This window comes from Chiloscyllium plagiosum, unplaced genomic scaffold (genome assembly GCF_037043375.1).
Source record: "Chiloscyllium plagiosum isolate Xiang-an unplaced genomic scaffold, Cpla_swu_hap1 HiC_scaffold_6, whole genome shotgun sequence".
In the NCBI taxonomy this organism is placed as follows: Eukaryota; Metazoa; Chordata; class Chondrichthyes; order Orectolobiformes; family Hemiscylliidae; genus Chiloscyllium; species Chiloscyllium plagiosum.
The window spans coordinates 103,621,333-103,643,118 of NW_028270144.1; the positions used below are offsets into that span (position 1 = coordinate 103,621,333).

The following is a 21,786-nucleotide window of genomic DNA, read 5'->3' on the forward strand; positions in this document are numbered from 1 at the left end:
TGGTTAGCACTGCTGCCTCACAGCGCCAGAGACCCGGGTTCAATTCCTGCCTCAGGCGACTGACTGTGTGGAGTTTGCACATTCTTCCCGTGTCTGCGTGGGTTTCATCCGGGTGCTCCGGTTTCCTCCCACAGTCCAAAGATGTGCAGGTTAGGTGAATTGGCCATGTTAAATTGCCCGTAGTGGTAGGTGGATTAGTCAGCAGTAAATGTAGAGGGGTGGGTTGCTCTTCGGAGGGTCGGTGTGGACTTGTTGGGCCGAAGGGCCTGTTTCCACACTGTAGGGAATTTAAAAAAAAAGGTCTTCAAATCCATTATGCTTTGTATGCCACTCACTATTTAGTTAGATTCTACACAAACATCAGAAAAAGTAGTCATTAGATAGGTGAATTTGAATTCAAAACAGAATTGTAACTGAGGACATCAAGAGGTCATAACGGTTAAATGGTTTGTTCATTCACTTGATCCCGAAGTTTGAATTGCTGCCATCTAGTGTGCTTTTATAGGATACAGAATTTTAAAACTACTTTCTCATCTGTGAGCCTATCGTTCTGTAAAGTTGAGCTCACTCAAAACTCAGTTCATAATATCCTGCTGAAATTACTGAGATGCTATCTCTCTAATGATTCAGAATCAAAGAATTGTTGCATCGCAAATGGAGGCTATTCAGCTCATATTTGTCTCTGCACTACGAATAAGCAATTCACTTCTTACAATTCTCCTGCACTTTCCCCTTAATCTTGCACTTTTTTACTTCTGTGATAATCTAATTCAGTTCTGAATATTTCAAATAATTTTGCCCTATCACACCATAAGTGCATTCCAGACCTTAACTATCAGTGTGAAAATATTTTCATGCCTTCCAAAAACTCTATGCTACTCCAACTCAGCCCTTTTCATTCCTTACTCACTTCCCCCTACTACAGCAGCTATGCTTTCACCCTTTTCAGCCCTGTTCTGGAATTCCCTTCTTATACCTCTTCAGTCTTCTATCCTGTAAATGATTTTAAATGCCTCAAGGACTGAATAGCCTTATAGGTTATTACCCTCTGGCACATGAGTTCCCACATACAAGAATGTTATGATTGCATGAGAGATGGCTTAAAGCAGATCAACCAGGATATTGTGACTGGAGCAATTCAGCTATGAAGAAAGATTCAGTAAGCACAGGTGGTTTGCCTTAGAGAAGTGACTGTGTGTATGAACCCTGATTGAGGTGTCAATGCCAGGCCTTTTAAGGTAAAAAGCAGGAGCTGGAACTCTGCCTAAAAAGGTTAGTAGAGGCAGAACCAGCAAGAAATTTAAGCCACACACGCTTACATGCCAAGAGCTAGAAAATGGGATTAGAACAGATAGATGACTGATGACAAGCACAGATACAATGGGCAGAAGAGTCTTTTTTCCATGCTGTAAGAACTGTGACATGACTCTATGCCATTTTGTACAGTTTATTACACCACAATTTCATGGCTACATCAAAACTAGAAGCCTAAGCATATCAAAACCCAACTTAAATGCCACAGTGAAGATAAACACAGCCTATTGGCAGTGTACCTTATGCCACCTCTCAATAAGATCCGTTCCAGACAGTTTTGGATATGTGAATTCCCAAAACAGTTGGGGGGGGGGGTGGCAAAAATAAAAATTGCTGGAAAATCTCAGCAGCTCTGACAGCATCTGTGGTGAGAAATCAGAGTTAACATTGCACGTCAAGTGACCCTTCCCCCAGAACTGATGGTAGCTAGGAAAACGTCAATTTATATGCAGAAGATGAGGGGAAAAAGGGAGAAGGGGTAAGGAGCAAACAATAGGTGGGTATAGAACTCAAAGAGAAGAACTCTTGGACATACAAAGGAATAGATAATAACAAATTACTGCAGATGCTGGAATCTGAAACCAAAAGAGAAAATGCTGGAAAATCTCAGCAGGTCTGGCAGCATCTGTAAGGAGAGCAAAGAGCTGACGTTGAGAGTCTAACTGACCCTTTGTCAAAGGAATAGATAATGATCTGGCTATGAGCTATTAATGGGGACTGTTAGTTGCTAACAATGGATTGTGTGTAACAGCAGACTATGTGATAACATATTCCTGATGAAGGGCTTTTGCCCGAAACGTCGATTTTCCTGCTCCTCAGATGCTGCCTGACCTGCTGTGCTTTTCCAGCACCACTCTAATCTAGACCCTGATTTCCATAATCTGCAGTCCTTGTTTTTACCTATGTGATAACAAGGCCTGGTGTGTGGGGGTTGGGATCAGGAGCATGTGAAAGCTCAAGACCTAAAGTTATTGAACTTGATACTGAGTCTGGAAGGCTATAGGGTTCCCAAGCGGAGAATGAGGTGCTATTCTTCCAGCTTGCGCTGAGTTTTGTTGCAAACGCGGTGCCCCACACCCCCAACTTCACATTTGCAATCCAGTTTTAACTAACTACTGGCGTTGTCACCGTCACAGGGCACCCGAACCCAGTCAGAGACTAGCATCTCGGAACAGGTTGATAAAAAAAACCTACAACATCAGGCTGCAAAGAATGTGGAAGAGCACGTCACACGTGGTTAAACCTGAGGGAAAGGAATAAGAAAGTCACGCTCTAAACAGTTCATACTTTGCCACTCTACAGACCAGTTCATATCCTACACCTACCCAGCTTCAAACCCAGTTCATAACCAGCACTCATCCCCTGCGCCTGCGCAGCTTCAAACGGTCACTGACTCCTTCCCTCTCGGCCCGGCCACGCCCACACCGCACACAACGCGCGCGTGCTCACAACACCATTTCAAAAGTACGTGCCGGCCTGGTCTCGGAATGAGCGGATTGGTCGGTTTGCCCGCGGTCACGTGGTTTGGTCCCCCTCTCTCTTTGGGGTGGGAGGCAGTGCAGCCAAATTCAAAAGGAGACAAAGCCGCGCGATTGGTCGGGCGGGGAGAGAGTTAACGGCCGAGGAGAAACTGCTCTTTTACAAATACAGAGCAACATGTCAACTGTCTTCACTGCCACCGGGGCGAAGTCTCGGCAACCCCTGTCATATGCTGGTACTTTGCTGGTCTTGGGGAGAGCGCTTTTCACCGGGTCACTTATAAATTCTGCTCCGGGGTTAGGAATGATCGAGTGGGTTATTTTGTTTTAATTTCATATTAGTGTTGCTGGTTTTATTTTGGTGTTAATGTGTCGTTGATGCGGGTTTTATTTTGGTGTTAATGTCGCTGATGCTGTTGCCGCCGCTTCACTTTGCCAGCGATTACTCGAAATGAGTTTGCACTGACAGTGTCCTGTCCTGTTTTTCCTCTTCGCGTCCCAGAGCAAAGGCGCCAGAAATTAGAAGAGTATCTGCAGAGAAAGAAGTCTGCTAACAACGTGGCGATCCGAGCCAGGAGCCGTTTGGAGAGCAGGTGACTGGGGTGATCTCTGTGTTTAATCAGTGAAGTCCTGCCAGCATCTTTGCACTTTGAAATCCCGCTTTCAGAGGTTTCCCTGTTTTGATATCCACTGCTATATCTAATTCTGTGCATTCCTAATGTCTCAATTTCAATGCCTCTACGTGTTTTTAAATTTTGGCAGTGACTGGAGCGTGGGAGATTTTGAAGCCACCGCGAGCAATGAATACATTCAAATGCAAAAAGACTCACCAGTAAATATCTGTTCGTTGATGTTTTAAATCATGCATCGCCTCTTGCCCCGCCCTGTTAGCTGTCAGTTTTCGGTTCTATTTGAACCATCATAATGTGCCCTTTTTTTCTTCACAGATTCTCTTTCTAGCGGCGTTCTCTTTTAGGTTGAGGCTGGGTCGTTAAGTATGTTCACTGCTCAAAGATTTTTAATCAGTTAGGGAATCGAGGTTTAAGGGGAAAACGCAGGAAAGAAGAGCTTATGGTTATTAGATTAAGTCATGATCTAATTGAAGTAGCTGATCAATTTACTATTCAATGTTTTATCATCACTGGCTGTAGGTCATTCAACAAATTGTGTCTCTGGCTCTCTGCAGCGCAACCTCGTGAGACTTTTTTTAACTGCCGTCCTGTAAATCACTTCTCTTCAAATAATTATACAATTCCCTTTTGAAAATCATGGTTGATCTACCTCCACTATGCACTCTGGCATTATATTTCCAGATTATGGAATAGTCCTGTGTATAAAAAAAATCAATTTTTTTTTCACTTACCTCTTTGGACATTTACCCTTTCTAACCTATGTTGAAGTTTTGATGTTGGACTGGGGTGGACAAAGTTTAAAAATCGCACAACACCAGGTTATAATCCAACTGGTTTATTTGAAAGTATTAACTTTCGAAGCACTGCTCCTTCATCAGGTGGTTGTGGAGTATAAGATCATAAGACACTGAAGACACTGGTCCTCACCCTGAACAACTTCTCTTTCCAATCCTCCCACTTCCTCCAAACCAAAGGAGTAGCCATGGGCACCCAGCTATGCCTGCCTCTTCATAGGATATGTAGAACAGTCCATTTTCCGCAGCTACACTGGCATCACCCCGCACCTCTTCCTCTGCTACATCGATGACTGTATCGGCGCTGCCTCGTGCTCCCACGAGGAGGTTGAACAGTTCATCCACTTTACCAACAACTTCCACCCCGACCTCAAGTTTACCTGGACTGTCTCAGACTCCTCCCTCCCCTTCCTAGACCTTTCCATTTCGGGCGACCGAATCAACATGGACATTTACTATAAACCGACCGACTCCCACAGCTACCTAGACTACACCTCCTCCCACCCTGTAAAAATGCCATCCCATATTCCCAATTCCTTCGTCTCCGCCGCATCTGCTCCCAGGAGGACCAGTTCCAATACCGTACCACCCAGATGGCCTCCTTCTTCAAAGACCGAAATTTCCCCCAGACGTGGTCGACGATGCCCTCCACCGCATCTTCTCCACTTCCCGCTCCTCCAACCACCACCAGGACAGAACCCCACTGGGCCTCACCTACCACCTCACCAACCTCCATATACAGCGTATCATCCGCAGTCATTTCCACCACCTCCAAACGGACCCCACCACCAGGGATATATTTCCCTCCCCTCCCCTCCTCATCAGCGTTTCAAAAAGACCACTCCCTCTGTGACTCCCTCATCAGGTCCACACCCCCCACCAACCCAACCTCCACTCCCGGCACCTTCCCCTGCAACCGCAAGAAATGCAAAACTTGCGCCCACACCTCCCCCCTTACTTCCCTCCAAGGCCCCAAGGGATACTTCCATATCCGCCACAAATTCACCTGCACCTCCACACACACCATTTATTGCATCCGCTGCACCCAATGTGGCCTCCTCTATATTGGGGAGGCAGGCCGTCTACTTGCGGAAGTAGAACACCTCAGAGAACACCTCTGGGACACCCGTACCAACCAACCGAACCACCCTGTGGCTCAACACTTCAACTCCCCCTCCCACTCCACTAAGGACATGCAGGTCCTTGGACTCCTCCATCGCCAGACTATAGCAACACGACGGTTGGAGGAAGAGTGCCTCATCTTCCGCCTAGGAACCCTCCAACCTGAAGGGATGAACTCCGATTTCTCCAGTTTCCTCATTTCCCCTCCCCCCACCTTGTCTCAGTCAAATCCCTCGAACTCAGCACCGCCTTACTAACCTGCAATCTTCTTCCCGACCTCTCTGCCCCACCCCCACTCCGGCCTATCACCCTCACCTTGACCTCCTTCCACCTATCGCATTTCCAATGCCCCTCCCCCAAGTCCCTCCTCCCTACCTTTTATCTTGGTCTGCTGCACACACTTTCCTCATTCCTGAAGCCCAAAACGTCGATTCTCCTGTTCCTTGGATGCTGCCTGACCTGCTGCACTTTTCCAGCAACACATTTTCAGCTCTGATCTCCAGCATCTCACTTTCTCCACTGAGTTTATAGCAAAAGGGTTAGTGTCATGGAGCTGTAACGATATATTAAACAAGTTCAGATTAAGTCTTTCAACTTTTAGAATGGGATATGCTAATTCCAGTTCTTTAATATGTCAATTCCAGAATTCCTTTTTAGTTACATTCTCAAACTAGCTTTAGTTTTTTTAACAATAGGTGTCATCTCGGCTCAGACAATGCCTTAAAGGTGTTACATTAAAGTCTGTCTGTGTGCCAATATTGAGTGAGACTGTTTCTATTTTTAAAGTGGAATTCTGCAAATACAAATTCGTCCCATAAACTCGTGTGCATGTGCAGGAGAGACAGAGTGAGTGAATGCATGTGGGTTGAGTGCATTTGAAAGAGTGTGTGTAAGCTTGGTTAAGTAAGTGTATGAATGTGATGGGGTATAAGCCTGTGAGTATGGGGAGTACATGTGTGCATATGAGAGAGAGCTTGCGTATGAGATAGGGCCTGTGTGTGTGTATAGTGCAGTGGGGTCACCTATAGTGTGACATGAGTCCAAGGTCCTGGTTGAGGCCATCTCCTTGGATACCAAACTTAGCTATCAGCCTCTGCTCGGCCACTTTGCATTGTTGCTTGTACCGCAGTCTACCTTGGAGGATGGTCACCCAAAGGTCCGAGATTGAATGAATGTCCCGGACTGCTGAAGTGTTCCCAGACTGGGAGGGAACAGTCCTGGGATGTTAATGTTTAACATATCATTACAGCTCCATGACACTGTAACCCTTTTGCTATAAATTCTGTGTCTTATTAAATTATACTCCATAACCACCTGACGAAGGAGCAGGACTATAACATGGTGTTGTGATGTTTAACTGTAGTGAAGACCATTATGCTAAAGGGAATAACTGCATTTATTCTGTCCACACCTCTTATGATATTGAATACCTAGCAACTCTCTTCTTGACCTTCCCTAATAGAATAGCCCATGCTTCTGCAATTTCTCTTTGTAGGTGAAGTCCTCCCCCCCCAAACCATTCTGTTATAGCTTTTCCGTAGTAGCTAAAGCCATTTCCTTTTTCCCCCCCAAATGTACTTTGAATTGGTATCTACTCTAATATCCTTGCAATAAAGACTATTTGCTTTCCTAATTGCTTGTTGTGCCTGCACCCTACCTTTGCTCATTGTACAAGCATTTTAATTACATCCAAGTTGGTAGTATGATATGAGCAACATTTTGTTTGTTTTCTGATTCAGTTCTATTGCAGTGACTTCTCACATAACCTGGTGAAATTGCCTGGTACCATTACCATTATCACTACCATGATGTAATGAGCATCGGTTTATAATTTGCAATTTTATAACCTTTTCCTTCACCTCATTTCAAGTTGTATGATGCTGTCTCGTCATTATGATGTCATACCAGTGAAAATATCTTTTTTAAAAAGTTTACTGTTATAGATGTTGAACTATTTTTAATGCTAATAGTACAAATATTTGTTTTCTTTTGTAAGTTAGTTGATTTTGAAGAAGGCATGGAATTACTGTCTACAGTGTCTTTCTGATTTATACTGATCACCTTTCTTTTCATTTGAAGGGTATACTTGAGAGACAAGACCAACATTGAGAAACTTCAAGCTTCCACATGGCAGACAGAAGGAATGGTGGGTTCTTGAAGAAAAATGTAGATTTTCTCCTTTATCATGTGTTGCATCCTTGGGTAGAAATTGCTCTGTTGGCTTTACATCTGAAAGCTTTACAGTTGTAATTTTACAGTGCAGGTTGTCTTGGATTGCGATCAGGTTCTGTTCTTGAGTCTGTTCGCAAGTTAATTTGTAGGCAAGTCAGAACACCATGCAGGACAACATAAAATAGCTATTCACAAGATAAAGAAAATGTTAATGTTTTAGATCTTCAAAATTTCACCATTCGTGAATGTCCAATTTATCAATGTGTTCATAAGTGTGAATCAGGGATCCCATGTACATTCCATTTGATTAAGGTAAAGTAGTAAACTCCTTTTTGTTTTCATTTGAATGACTCAGAATCTCTACAAATATTGAAGTGTCAGCCTCCAATTACATGCTGCAGAAAAAGCTGAATCGTGGAGTAGAAATTTTTAGTGCACTGAATAAAACTGGCTACACCCAAATGTTTTTGCTGTTATCTCTGTATAGATCTGCATTGTGGGGAGCATGGTGGCTTGGTAGTGAGCACTGCTGCCTCACAGTCCCAGGGATCTGGGTTTGATTCTACCATCTGGCACATGTCTGTGGAGTTTGCATGTTCTCCACATGTCTGTATGGGTTTCTGCCAGGTGCTTCAGTTTCCTCCCACAGTCACAACTGATGTGCAGGTTAGGTGGATTGGCCATGCTAAATAACCAATAGTGTTCAGGGATGTGTTGGTTGGGTGTGCCATTGCGGAATAGGGGGATGGGTCTGGGTGGGATGCTTTTCAGAGGTTGGTGTGGACCTGTTGAGCCAAATGGCTTGTTTCCACACGAGGGATTCTATTCTACTCTATGGATTTGAGATAAATAAAATATATGTAGAGTCAGAGATGTACAGCATGGAAACAGACCCTTCGGTCCAACCCGTCCATGCCGACCAGATATCCCAACCCAATCTAGTCCCACCTGCCAGCACCCGGCCCATATCCCTCCAAACCCTTCCTATTCATATACCCATCCAAATGCCTTTTAAATGTTGCAATTGTACCAGCCTCCACCACATCCTCTGGCAGCTCATTTCATGCACGTACCACCCTCTGCATGAAAAAGTTGCCCCTTAGGTCTCTTGTTTGAACCCTATTCATACATTTCTCAAGTTTTGACATTTTTAACCAATATTAGTTTAAAGTCTGTTAGAAATGTAAGTACATATTTTATGATTGATTTGCTACCTGGTTAGAAAAATACTAATTTCGTTTGTAGTTTTGGAACTTATCAATCTTGTGGGGCTTTGGTGACAATACATCTGAAGTATTGTATATAACTTTGGTTGCTTATCTTAAAATAAAATCTTTGCATGTAGTGGAATAAAGATTCTTCTTGCTGATTCTGTGGATAACTGCGTCGTCCCATGAGGAAAAATTGAGTAGATTCACATAGTGTTGTACCCAGTGAAGGCATTCATAACTTTAAACTTGGACTATATTTAACATATTGTTTTCTTGAAGTGTCTATTATTTTAAATAAAAGTTATTAACAACAATCCAAAAAAGACTTCAAACCACTGGAAAATTCCTGGAGTGAATCTCCTTTCTGATGGGATAGGATTAGGCAGAACCATGTGGATTTTAAGCCTGCTACTTTCTTTGGTTTATCCAAAACTCATTGGATTTCACAATTGCTGACTCCTAAGTTTGAGACTTTACAAAGAAAAGCTGCATCAGCCTTTTATTATAAGTGGCTGTGAACAGACCCACTTCCCCATTCATTTTCTATTATATAGCAATGGTTTCTAGCTTTAAACCTTTCTGAGTAGTAGCAATTGATTGTGACTGAAACTAGCTCCTGATACCAAAACCTTTCCCGAAAGTCAGTCTGAGGAAAAATCAACAACAAATTTGGCAAAAAACAGATTGTAACCTTAAAAAGGTACACCCTTCAAATGAGGTGAACAAAAATTGGATATCCCAATTCATGTATTTGTTTTCTTCCCTACTTTCTCTACATTTTAAAAAAAAATGTAATTCTCAAAGGACACAAAGAATGTATTTTATTGCGAATAATAGTGGATCGATTTAACAGAGAAAACAAAAAGATGCTTTATCCTTGAGTGCTGTGATTGATCAGTAAATGATGAATATGTAAATGAGGGAAAGAGACAGTCAAAGAAATGGGGAAATTACCATGTACAGGTATTTAGAATGTAACAGTAGGGGGGGGGGGAGATGACGCGCTAGTGATACTACTGTTGAACTTGGGAACCATTGATAGCATTGGAATTCAGTAAAATAAATATGGAATTAAGTCATATGGTGACCATTAATTTGTTGTCAATTGTCAGGGTGGAGAAAACTCATCTCGTTCACTAACATTTTTTAGTGAAGGACTAATGTCCTTACCTGGTCTGGTCTATGTGATTCCAGATCCCCAGAAATGTGATTGGCACTTAACTGCCCACTGGACATTTATAGATGGGCTGTAAATGCTGGTCTAGCTAGTGATGCCCTCATCCCATGAACAACTTTTTAAAAAATATAACATTTCCTCTTTCTCTTATAGGTGTTCGGAGGGAAGAAGATTGAATCAAAAAAAAGTATTCAAAATAAGCCTGTGCAAAACCGAACCATAAACCAACTCCCTACTCAATCTGAATCCACTTTGTTGAAAAGAGAGAGCCCATTTGTGAATAATAATTCAGCCACTAGTGAAACAGGAATGCCCTCACAGCAAATCACTCAACCTGAGGAACACCTATTAGCTGCCCAAGAGAACAATTTGGAAGTAGAACAAAAATTGAAAGGAAATATCACTGTAGCTGTTAACAAAAGCAAAACTGCCCAAAGCACAGATTCAAAGATGCTACATTTTGGCCAAAAGTACAATTCTAATGTAGAACAAAAATCAAAATTAAAAAGTCATCCAAAAGTCCAGAAGGTCACACTCAGCCAGTCTTTTCTTGCAGTCAAAAATGAGCAGGCCAAATTAATGATTGATGAAAAGAACAATCAATCAAAGCTGCCTAATACTATTAAGAAGCCCATATTAGGCTCATTTCGTGGTAAGATTGTAGAATCTAAGATTCAATCCTTTAGATCAGGTACTCTGCAAAAGGAGAGGAAACAAGAGAAAACTGATTTGTTAACACATACTTCTACAGAAATGCACAATATAGAATCTAAAGGCATAATGCACAAGCCTAGACCAAAGGGAGTGGAAAACAGGCATCCTGTTAGGAGGGCAATGAATGTCACCTCTCATAGTAAACAAAAGAGTTTGACTGCAGCAACTGGCCTCCTTACTGCAAGCAGTCAGAAACCACTTGTAACTGATGTGCTTGACCTAAAACTAGATTTTGCACAATCAGGCTGTGATGACACTGCAGTAGTAGCAACTCCAACAATCCGTGCAAAGAAAACTACTGTGCCAATCCAACACACCTCCAACAGTGTATCTGCAAGACACCCATCATGGAATTTTTCAAAAGCTGTTGGTAACCTAAAACCTCTAAAACAGAAAGTGCCTATTGAAGGGAAGAGGTAACTTTTTTTTAAAATTTTTTTTGTTCTGGTGTAGTGGTTGATAATTGTTAATTTTCAATAATTGATGCTCTGAAACATTGGGACCAAAAGAGATGCAAAGTTTGTTTATGTTCAGACAGCTGTCTAAAGCTGAACTAACTATACAGTAGTCCTGTCTTATAATCTCAAGTCTATTACATTTTTTTAAAGTTGGAAAAGAAATGCATTGTGTTTAACTTGAATTATTTTACACTCTGCAATCATATTGTTCATGTAGCATAGATTTTTTTTAAAGTTGCTTTAACACAATATTTGCAGTACCAAAGATTTTTGACAGTTTCAATTACATAAATTGATTTGGTAATCACTTTTTTGTTCTAAAGTGGAGCACAGCTAACACAATCGATAGCGTCAAAGGGGAACTTAGTAAAAAGGCCAACGATGACATCGTTGCAAAGAAAGAAAGTTGTGGAATCACATTGGACAGCAATTGTTGAGGAGGAAAATCGAAGTGAACTTGTGGAAAAAGTCAACCAGACCCTTTCCCAATATCTGAAGCAGATTAATGAGGTAAAATTGTATTTTGATTTAGAGCCTCTGATAAGAAAAACAACTGAACAAGGTCTTTTAAGATAGTAAAAGCATTTCTGAAGGCTTGAGAGATTAAAGTATTGAGGTAAGAGAATTAAAACACCATATAGTACAAACTATCATTAAAGTCATCCAAGAATATTAACTGGATAGAAAAGATTATCTTGACTTATCAATAATATTCAATCAATGGAATATTTCTGGAATATATTTTGTGGTAACCAGATAGGATCTACTACATTGCAGTGTATGACTGTAATACTTCTTCTCCCCACCCCCAACCCATTGCCATCTTGTCACTTCTGAGGAATTCTGAATCACTTTTCAAACATGATTCTAGCTTTTGTCAATAGCATGCTTCAATAAGATGTTTCTCTGCTTTTTTTGTAACAGCTTTTGTGAGGATGTTCCTGCAAATGGAAAAACAATTAGATTTCACATGTATTTCTTGGTGCATTTCTCCAACTTCAAACTTATTAATTTTTTTCAAGAAATTGGAAGATTGATGGAATCTAGATAATTTGGGCCTTTTCTTTACATTTCTAATTAAGTTCCTGAAGTTTAATTTGCAGGAGAAATTGAAATACAAGTTATGCTTTTTTTCACTCTGGCCCACCCCATACACAAAGTTGATGACAGAAGTGAATTTTTCAGATCTGAATTCTTCTCTTTTTAGGGTTGTCCAAGTGAAGATTGTTTACAATCTCTTCAAACTTTGATTGAGAGTGTTCCAAAAGCCAAAAAATTTGCAAGATATTGGATCTGTCTTGCACAGCTTGAACAACGCAAAGGATCGGTGCATAATGTCATGGCTATTTATGAACAAGCCATCAAGATAGGGGCACAGGTACTGCTAACTGCCTACTACTTTTATTTCTCTGCATCTCTTAAAATTAGAATTGTCCTGTCTCACTGGAGTAGTGCATTTGAAATCAAGCCTCGCTATTACTGGAGTTATCACAATAATTAAAGATTTTGTAAAAGTTGTTTTTAGACCCAGCTTAATAGAAAGCACAGATCAGATTTCTGTGCGTAACAAGAATGTCAGGTTATTGCAAATAAATAAATTTCTGCTACAGGCAATTATGAACCATCAATGTATAACTCTATTTGTTAAAACTCTAAGTCCCTTAAGATTCCCTCTACACACAATGTAGAATACAGTGCAATCTTCCCCATTCCTGATCCTTTTAGCTTTGACAGGCGCTCTCTCTCTCGCGCTCTCTCTCTCTCGCACTCTCCCCCTTCATTCCCATCATGGTTCATGAGCAAAAAGAGGTATCACATGCTATCAGTATAGGTTTTTCACTTATACATGTGACACTTCTTGGGTGGCGTATTAGGTTTATCCCTGAATTGAGACAGCACAGATGTACCAGCATTTGGATCTATCAGTGAGAAAAAAATTGTTTGTCCAAGATTTGTGCATTTGATTTTCTACAGTATTTATCTAAGTTCTGCTGTGTTGTAATTCCTGCTCTGTATTCCTGTACCAAATTCTTCAGATGTGCAGCAGCAAAATTAAATTCTTTTTTTAAAAAATAAGGTGTAGCTAATCATGTGGTCCACTTAATAGAGTCATAGATATAAAGCATGGAAACAAACCCTTTGGTCTAATTCAACGAGATATCCTAAGTTTTCCAGCATTTGGCACATATCCCTCTAAACCTTTTCATATTCATATACCCATCCAGATGCCTTTTAAATCTTGTAATTGTAACAGCCTCCACCTCTGGCAGCTCCACACACACACCACCCTCTGCATGATAAAGTTGCCCCTTAGGTCCCTTTTTAAATCTTTTCCCTACCCTCTAGTTTTGGACTCCCCAACCCTGGTGCATGAAATAGGATCTTGACAAATTGCAGATGTCTCCAAAGAGCTATAGGATGTGTGAAAGATCTGAATCTCTGTCTCAGAGCATATCTAGATGTAGGACTGGCAGTTTCTTTAGAAATGGGTTAACTTTAAAAGTTAATGTACCACAGCAATCATTAATTATTAGCAGCTATTCAAGTGAGCTAGCTTGCATTTTGGGAGTGCAATTATAATTGTCTCCTTGATTTAGGTCAGAAAAGAATACTGTCTGGTTTCAACAATTTAGCATTTCATTGAATTAAAGCTGGAAATTGTACTCAGTGTGCTCAAATGGTGATGTCTGTTTGTCTAATTGAGTTGAAAATTTATTTCCACTCGACAACTTAATGCACTGGCAATTAAAATATTTTTGTTTGCTCAATTAAATTCAACTTTCCAAGTTTTAAAAAAAACTTTTTTTTTCGACCATTAGAAAGCCATGACTTGCCTGTGTTATGAATGTAAAAAGCAGGGGCAAAGTATGAGAAACTGTGATATTCATATTTTTGCATAATGATCAATAACAAAAGTTTATCCAAGTAAAATTACTTTAATTTTAAAATAGTGAAATGTATGGTTCTAAATTGAATAGCGGTGATGTATTATGCAGTTAGCACAAATCTTTCCTCTCTGTCTCCTTTCCATCTCTTTCCCCTAGATTAACCCATATTTTCATCTATTAAACCACAGATTTATATCTAAAATCTGGCCTAAGATGTTGGCATTCATAGCAATTGCTAACAAGATTGATTTGCCTGATTACTTTTTTTCCTTGAATGCCGAGGCAAGAAAGCTGGTTTAATTTATGATCTGAGTTGTGGGAAATATATTTATTAGCTAGTTATAAGTTTTGCAAACATTTTTCAAATGTGTTTTTGTATTGATCTCAGATCTGCACCAGATTGACATAAATTGATGCAACATTTACACTATGGAGGCATGATTGGTAATTGTAATGAATAATTATGCATCTTTTTGCAGAAGTTAAGTTGTTTTTGTTTTACAGCCTGCAGATGAATTACGCATTACACTTGTAGATATTTTGAAAAACACCAAGACTCCTAAAAAACAACATGTTGGTGAGTTGATGCCTTCTCAGTGTATCCATTCTCTCATCGAGAAGGGTCACTCGACTGCTGAGCCAGTTGTGCACCTGCCCTGAATCATGTACAGGAGTGCTGTTCTGGTATTTGACTGAACTAATCTAGAGTCACAATCTAATGATCTGGGAATGCTAGTTTGAGTTCTACTGAGAGATGGTCAAATTTGAATTCCATAAAAGTCACATTCCACAAATTCCATAACTGTCACCAGTATCTGGTTCACTAATGCTTGTCAAGGAAGGGTATCTGCTGCATGTGTGATTTATAGACCATACTCATATGACTCTCAACTACTGCTTAAAATGCTGTAGCAGTTCAAGGACAATTGAGAATGGGCAGTTTAACGCTCAGTGACTTCCGCCACCCCTACTGCCATGTCTGCCACCACTTCCGCCCCCACCAATGCCACTCGCCTGCATTCTGCTGACACGCCTTCCACTGTCACCATCCCTACCCCCCCAGAACTCTGAGGGGAACACCACCCCTGCTCATGACTCCACCACCACACCAACTCGAGTTACCAGCCCCGCCTCCACTCCCAGCTCCACACCCACACCAGATCCCAGCTCCCAGCCCTGCCGAGTTTTTGCCATCCCTCCAGACCTCCCCCTCACTGAGGACGAATGATCAGTCCTCAGCAAAGAACTCCCTTTCATCTCCCTCTGTCCACGCATCAATGAATTTAATACATGCAGTGACATCGAACACTACTTCCATCTCCGAGCTTACTTTCACAATCAGGACTCCCGCCCACCTTCCAAGGACCCCTTCGCCCATCTCCAACACACTGCATCCACCTGGACACCCTGTGCTGGCCTATTACCTGCCCTCTACCTCTTCATTTCCAACTGCCGCTGGGACATTAACCGCCTCAACCTGTCTACCCCCCCCCCCCCCCCCCCCACTCCAACCTCTCACCCTTGCAACACGCAGCCCTCCAATCCCTCTGCTCCAATCCTGACCTCACCATCAAGACAGCAGATAAAGGGGGAAGTCTGGCGCACTGACCTCTACACCGCTGAAGCCAAACGCCAACTCGAGGGCACCTCTTCCTACCACCCCCTCGACCATGACCCCACCCCACCAACCATCATCTCCCAGACCATACAGAACCTCATCACCTCAGGAGATCTCCCACCCACAGCTTCCAACCTCATAGTCCGGGAACCCCGCACTGCCCGGTTCTACCTCCTCCCCAAGATCCACAAGCCTGACCACCCTGGCCGACCCATTGTCTCAGCATGCTCCTGTCCCACTGAACTCACTTTTACCTACCCCGACACTGTCCTATCCCCCCCCCCCCCCCAAAGTCAAGGAACTCCCCACACGTTCGAGACACCACCCACGCCCTCCACCTCCTCCAAGACTTCCGTTTCCCTAGCCCCCAATGCCTCATCTTCACCAAGGATATCCAATCCCTCTACACCTCTATCTGCCGTGACCAGGGCCTCCAAGCCCTCCGTTTTTTCCTCTCCCGACGTCCCCAACAGTACCCTTCCACCAACACAGTCATTCGTTTGGCCGAACTGGTCCTCACCCTTAACAACAATTTCTCCTTCAAATCCTCCCACTTCCTCCAGGCCAAAGGGGTAGCTATGGGCACACGTATGGGCCCCAGCTTTGCCTGTCTCTTTGTTTGCTACGTAGAACAGTCGATCTTCTGTAATTACACCGGCACCACTCTCCATCTTTTCCTCCGCTACATTGATGACTGCATTGGCGCCACCTCGTGCTCCCGTGAGCAGGTTGAGCAATTCATCAACTTCAACACATTCCACCCTGACCTTAAATTTACCTGGACCATCTCTGACACTTCCCTCTCCTTCCTGAACCTCTCCATCTCCATTAATAACGACCGACTTGACGCTGACATTTTTTTTTACAAACCCACCAACTTCCACAGCTACCTGGATTACACCTCTTCCCACCTTACCTCTTGCAAAAATGCCATCCTGTATTCCTAATTCCTCCGCCTCCGTCGTATCTGCTCCCAGCAGGACCAGTTCCACCACAGAACACACCAGATGGCCTCCTTCTTTAGAGACCGCAATTTCCCTTTCCATTTGGTTAAAGATGCTCTCCAACGCATCTCGTCCACATCCCGCACCACCGCCCTCGGACCCCACCCTTCCAACCGTAACAAGGACAGAATGCCCCTGGTGCTCACCTTCCACCCTACCAACCTTCGCATAAACCAAATCATCTGCTGACATTTCCGCCACCTCCAAAAAGACCCCACCACCAGAGATATATTTCCCTCCCCACCCCTTTCCGCCTTCCGCAAAGACCGCTCCCTCTGTGACTACCTAGTCAGGTCCACGACCCCTACAACCCACCCTCCCATCATGGCACCTTCCCCTGCCACTGCAGGAATTGCAAAACCTGTGCCCACACCACCTCACTCCCCTCCATCCAAGGCCCTAAAGGAGCCTTCCACATCCATCAATATTTTACCTGCACATCCACCAATATCATTTATTGTATCCGTTGCTCCCAATGCGGTCTCCTCTACATCGGGGAGACTGGGCGACTCCTAGCAGAGCGCTTTAGGGAACATCTCCAGGACACACGCACCAATTAACCACACCACCCCGTGGCCCAACATTTCAGCTCCCCCTCCCACTCTGCCGAGGACATGGAGATCCTGAGCCTCCTTCACCGCCGCTCCCTCACCACCAGACGCCTGGAGGAAGAACGTCTCATCTTCCACCTCGGAACACTTCAATCACAGGGCATCAACGTGGACTTCACCACTTTTCTCATCCCCACCTCACCCTAGTTCCAAACTTCCAGCTCAGCACTGTCCCCATGACTTGTCCTACCTGCCTATCTTCTTTTCCACCTATCCACTCCACCCTCCTCTCTGACCTATCACCTTCATCCTCTCCCCCACTCACCTATTGTACTCGACACTACTTTCTCCCCACCTCCACCCTCCTCTAGCTTATCTCTCCATCCTTCAGGCTCTCTGCCTTTTATTCCTGATGAAGGGCTTTTGTCCGAAACGTCAATTTTACTGCTCCTCTGATGCTGTCTGAACTGCTGTGCTCTTCCAGCACCACTAATCCAGAATCTGGTTTCCAGCGTCTGCAGTCATTGTTTTTACCTAGTTAATGCTGACCGAGCCAGTGATGCCCACATCCCATGAATGAATAAAATGTATACTTGACATCTGAAATAAAGAAAATATTCAGCAGTTGGAGTTCTTTGGTTGATGTAGGTCTTTTCACTTGAATTTCTTTGTCGGATGTGACTCAGCAGGTAGCGCACTCACCTGTGCATCAGGGATTTGTGGGTTGAAATCCCACTCCATGACTTCAGCACAAAAGTAACACTAAATTTTAGTGCAGTGCTGAAGCTTCCATTTTGACTTCTCAGCTCGTTATAAGAGATCAAAGAGCACTCTTTTAAAATTGTCGTCATTGTGACGGCTGATATTTATCCCTCAAGCAACATCCCAAAACATTATTGTTTTTGGTATGTTTACATACACAAATTGTTGCTATGTTTTCTTTTCTTCCAAAAATACTTGATTGGCTGTAAAGTGCCCTAAAAAAGTGTCATTCATGATCTCAGAATTATTTAAACATCTGTTCTTTTCTCCTCGCTGCTATTGAGAACCACTATATTCTGGCCTGTATTTTTTAGAAATGCATAATTAGACATAATTGTTCACAGAGCAATCACATGTATCAAATCATCAATTGCTGATTTTTGTTGCTATAATCCTCCACAGAAGTTTGTGTCACTTTGTCTCAGATCAGTTATTTATACTGTTGCATTTCACCTCCTTCACTTTAATTGTTCTGCAAGCTCTGCTGCACCAAAGGGGCCATGAACATAGATCTTTGAGGATACCAGGAATCTTTGGCATCTTAGGTATCCAGCACAAAAGTATAGACTATGCAGAACACTTATAAAGCTGTGATTGGATACATCTGGTCACCTGACCTTTTATCAAGATGAGCTAGAGGGATCTTGAGAGTCTGCAGAGATTTACCAGGATAGTTCCAGGAACAAAAGATCTTAGCAACAAGTTTGGTTTGGAAAAGCTGGTATTGTCTCCAACTTGGGATTGTTCTCCTGAAGCAAAAGAGATTTGATGGAGGTAAAGAAGAATGATATGTTAAGGTAGATTGAATCAGGAAAAGCTGTTCCCATTATCGGAGAGTACAGGAACCAAGGAGCACATTTCTGTATTTGGTCAAGAAGTAAAGAGGAAATGTGAGGAAGAACGTTTTTTCACACAGCAATGAGCTGCTGCCCATGAGAAAAGTGGAAGTAGAGACAATCGATGATTTAAGAGGAAATTAGATGCTTTAAGGAAAATAAACTTGCAGGACTATTACAGACAATTTCTACCAGCAAATTAATTAATTTGGAAAAATCTTTACCTGAACATGGTTGGCTGGCCTGTTTGCCTTGAAATTCCTCAACTTCCATGCTTACTAATTATGGTTTTTCAATTTTTTTTGAGACTTCTGTTTTTCACTTTAAAGTAAATTGCATTTTAAACTAAATTTCCAAAGCAATATTTGAATTCCCTGGTTCCCTCGTCTAAATTGTAACATAGCAGTTTATTACCTCATTGCACTTAGGCCTTTGAAGAGGCCTCATCCATTGATAATCTTCAGGTGAATTTCCAACTTAGTGGTAACAAAATAGGTTTTAAAATGTGATTTCTAGAATGGGTTGTCTTTGAGAGCAGTCCAATAATGAATTCTGTTCTTTTTGCTTAAGGGAAACAAGTCAATTTAAAGCATAACGTTTAAGAATCACAGTGCAAAGGTACAAGTTTGTCATGTATTTCTTGTCTCCATAGCAATGAACAAAACTGAGGATGGAGCACAGAAAGATCCAAAGTTGGAACTCGTGTGTGTGACTGAACAGAGTGTTTCTAAAAGAAGCAAAGTGGATCTGGCTGATACTGAGCAGAGGCCTTCTATAGAGAAGAGTGCGGAGTGCATGAATGATAAACCGGATCTCCCTCCAGAGAACCATGAAATGCGTATTGCTGCAACTGATGATCACAATGTTTCCAGAGAAAATGAAGGAGACCTCTTGTTTACTGAACAGCAAGTTTCCTGTAATGGAAAAGCAGACCTCTCAGCAGGTGAACAGCAACTTTATGCAAGGGAAGAAGTGGAGCCCACATCAAAAGAACTGCATTCTCCTTCTATGGAGCGTGTGGTGGATGAAGCTGATGGTAAAGAGGATTGTGAGGTGGAAGATGTAACAGTTGACCATATGAAGACCCCATTGAAACAAATACTGACACCGAGTAAAACACAAAATAGAGGATCATCTATTAAGTATAGTGTGAGTGTAACCCCTAGGAATAAATGGTAAGAAAGTTCTTGAATTTCAACTGCTTCCTTTTTAAATAGTAATACTATGTACATCTTAATAGTTCCAGGGGATGTATAGCAAGGTTTGATAAGAAATTTAAAACTTGGCAAGATTCAGCTCTATGTATATTTATACTTGATCTGTTTGTTTTTAATTTTCAATTGAGTTAATTATACTGGCATTAAATATGTATAAAATAGTATTGACTTGACAACTGGTAACTTGGTCCTGTTCATCTTTATAATCCATTGACTTTTCTCTCCCTCAGTGATAAAAATGTGGTTCAGATGGAAAATAGAAACTCTGCAATCAAAGAGTTGAACTTTCTGACGCCTGTGCGCCGTTCACGACGTATTGAACAGGCATCTTCCCAAATGCCATTAATGTTGCAGGACCACAATCCCTGTGTGTCTTCACTGGAGGATCTAAAAAGTTTGGGAGGCGTATCTATTGCCTACTCATTCAAGATGAATAATGCATTACAACACTGAACTAATATTTTCAAATGAATATGGATTATCTTTTTTAATTAAATGCACCTTATGTCCCAAAGCATCATTTAATCCAATGCAGTGCAGTCTGCTTTGCATAATTGTTTCCTTGCCATTTCTAAACAGTGATGTCCTGCATTTTATACTGCCTTTAACATAACAAAGCTATAGAAATATTTAGTGCTTAATCTTGTTTTTAAAGTGCTTTGTCATGCTGTAGTATGACAAAGGCCTATGAAATTGATGGATGAAAATGAGAATGATTTTAAAACTCCAAGTTTGGTTTCTCCCAAGTCCATTAGAGCTGAATACTATGGCTATTCTTGTCTTCTAGTTGAAGAAACTAACTTTTTGCTCTAGTATTTTTAAGAAAAGATTTCCTTTCTGGATGAAGCGAAGTGCTGTAGGCACTGAATGTGAAATAAAAACAAATGCAGCTTGTTGAGCATCATCTGTGCACAGAAAATAGCTAACATTTCAGGCCAGTGCGTTTTTATCAGAACTGGGAATAGTTAGAGATGTAATCAGTTATTTGAGCGGTGGATAAATATGCCATATTGTTTTCTTGCTTTACTTAAGTTTTCATTTGAATTAGCAGCATAACTGCTCCAGGCCCATCTTGTTTTGTTTCTTGCATCCATTCCACTCCATCTGGACCTGGAGGAATAACCTTCTTGGTCCTTCATTCTCTCCTGTCGTCCATTCTTTTACAGCATTTTTTAAAAAAAAATTCTTGTCTCATCCCTTGCTCAAAAGCTGCTACATTGCTAACATTTCCCAGTTCTGATGAAAAGTTACTGCCCTGAAATGTTTACTCATTTGCTTCTCTACATGGATGTTGTCTAACCGCTGAGCTTTCTCCCACCATTTTTTGTTTTTTCTTTTAATGGTTGACAATATACAAGAGTGACCTATTTTTCTCACCCCAACAAGGTTTCAGCGAATTTAAGTGTTTGATTCTTTAGTTATTAATGTTTGATATGCACAGTTGTAATCTTGTTTTACAAAAAAAATTCCAATATGTTTGGAAGACAGTGGCAGACACAATGTGTGTATAATAAAGCTATTAAGTTATCTCAGTCCTGGAATTTAAGTTTGAGCAAACACTAATTGAATAAAACATCTCTTTTCTCTTAGAATTCTAAAGAAAAAAAACTAATGCGAATCACCTGGTGTGAAGTATTGTTTGTTTTAAAAGTAGTCTTTTTTTCTTGTAACAAAATGTGGTAATTTTTAACATGCTTGCAATAAGTATAAACTATATGAAGCAACAATGCAAATAAATTTTTAATTTTGCTTTGGCTTGGAATATTAGATCTTCTCAATTGAAACTTTATTTACTACTTTGCATTGTGCTTATTTTCATTAAATGGTTCTTGCTATTC

General features: G+C 41.6%; 1 protein-coding gene across 3 annotated transcripts; it reads left to right on the plus strand.

Moving 5' to 3' along the window:
• The first annotated feature begins 2,895 nt into the window (after nucleotides 1-2,895).
• LOC122550832 (cytoskeleton-associated protein 2-like) lies at nucleotides 2,896-21,786 on the plus strand. 3 transcript variants are annotated; one of them, XM_043692142.2, is made up of 10 exons: nucleotides 2,994-3,104; nucleotides 3,295-3,385; nucleotides 3,555-3,624; nucleotides 7,420-7,486; nucleotides 10,054-11,030; nucleotides 11,396-11,582; nucleotides 12,280-12,450; nucleotides 14,465-14,537; nucleotides 19,384-19,906; nucleotides 20,179-21,786. In XM_043692142.2, the coding sequence occupies exons 3-10, from the start codon at nucleotides 3,593-3,595 to the stop codon at nucleotides 20,399-20,401; spliced, it is 2,253 nt and encodes a 750-aa protein (XP_043548077.1). In that variant the 5' UTR covers nucleotides 2,994-3,104; nucleotides 3,295-3,385; nucleotides 3,555-3,592; the 3' UTR covers nucleotides 20,402-21,786. The 3 variants fall into 3 exon arrangements, with proteins under 3 accessions (XP_043548076.1, XP_043548077.1, XP_087844425.1); XM_043692141.2 differs by lacking the exon at nucleotides 3,555-3,624 and having other exon boundaries at nucleotides 2,896-3,028; XM_087988299.1 differs by lacking the exon at nucleotides 3,555-3,624 and having other exon boundaries at nucleotides 2,996-3,104.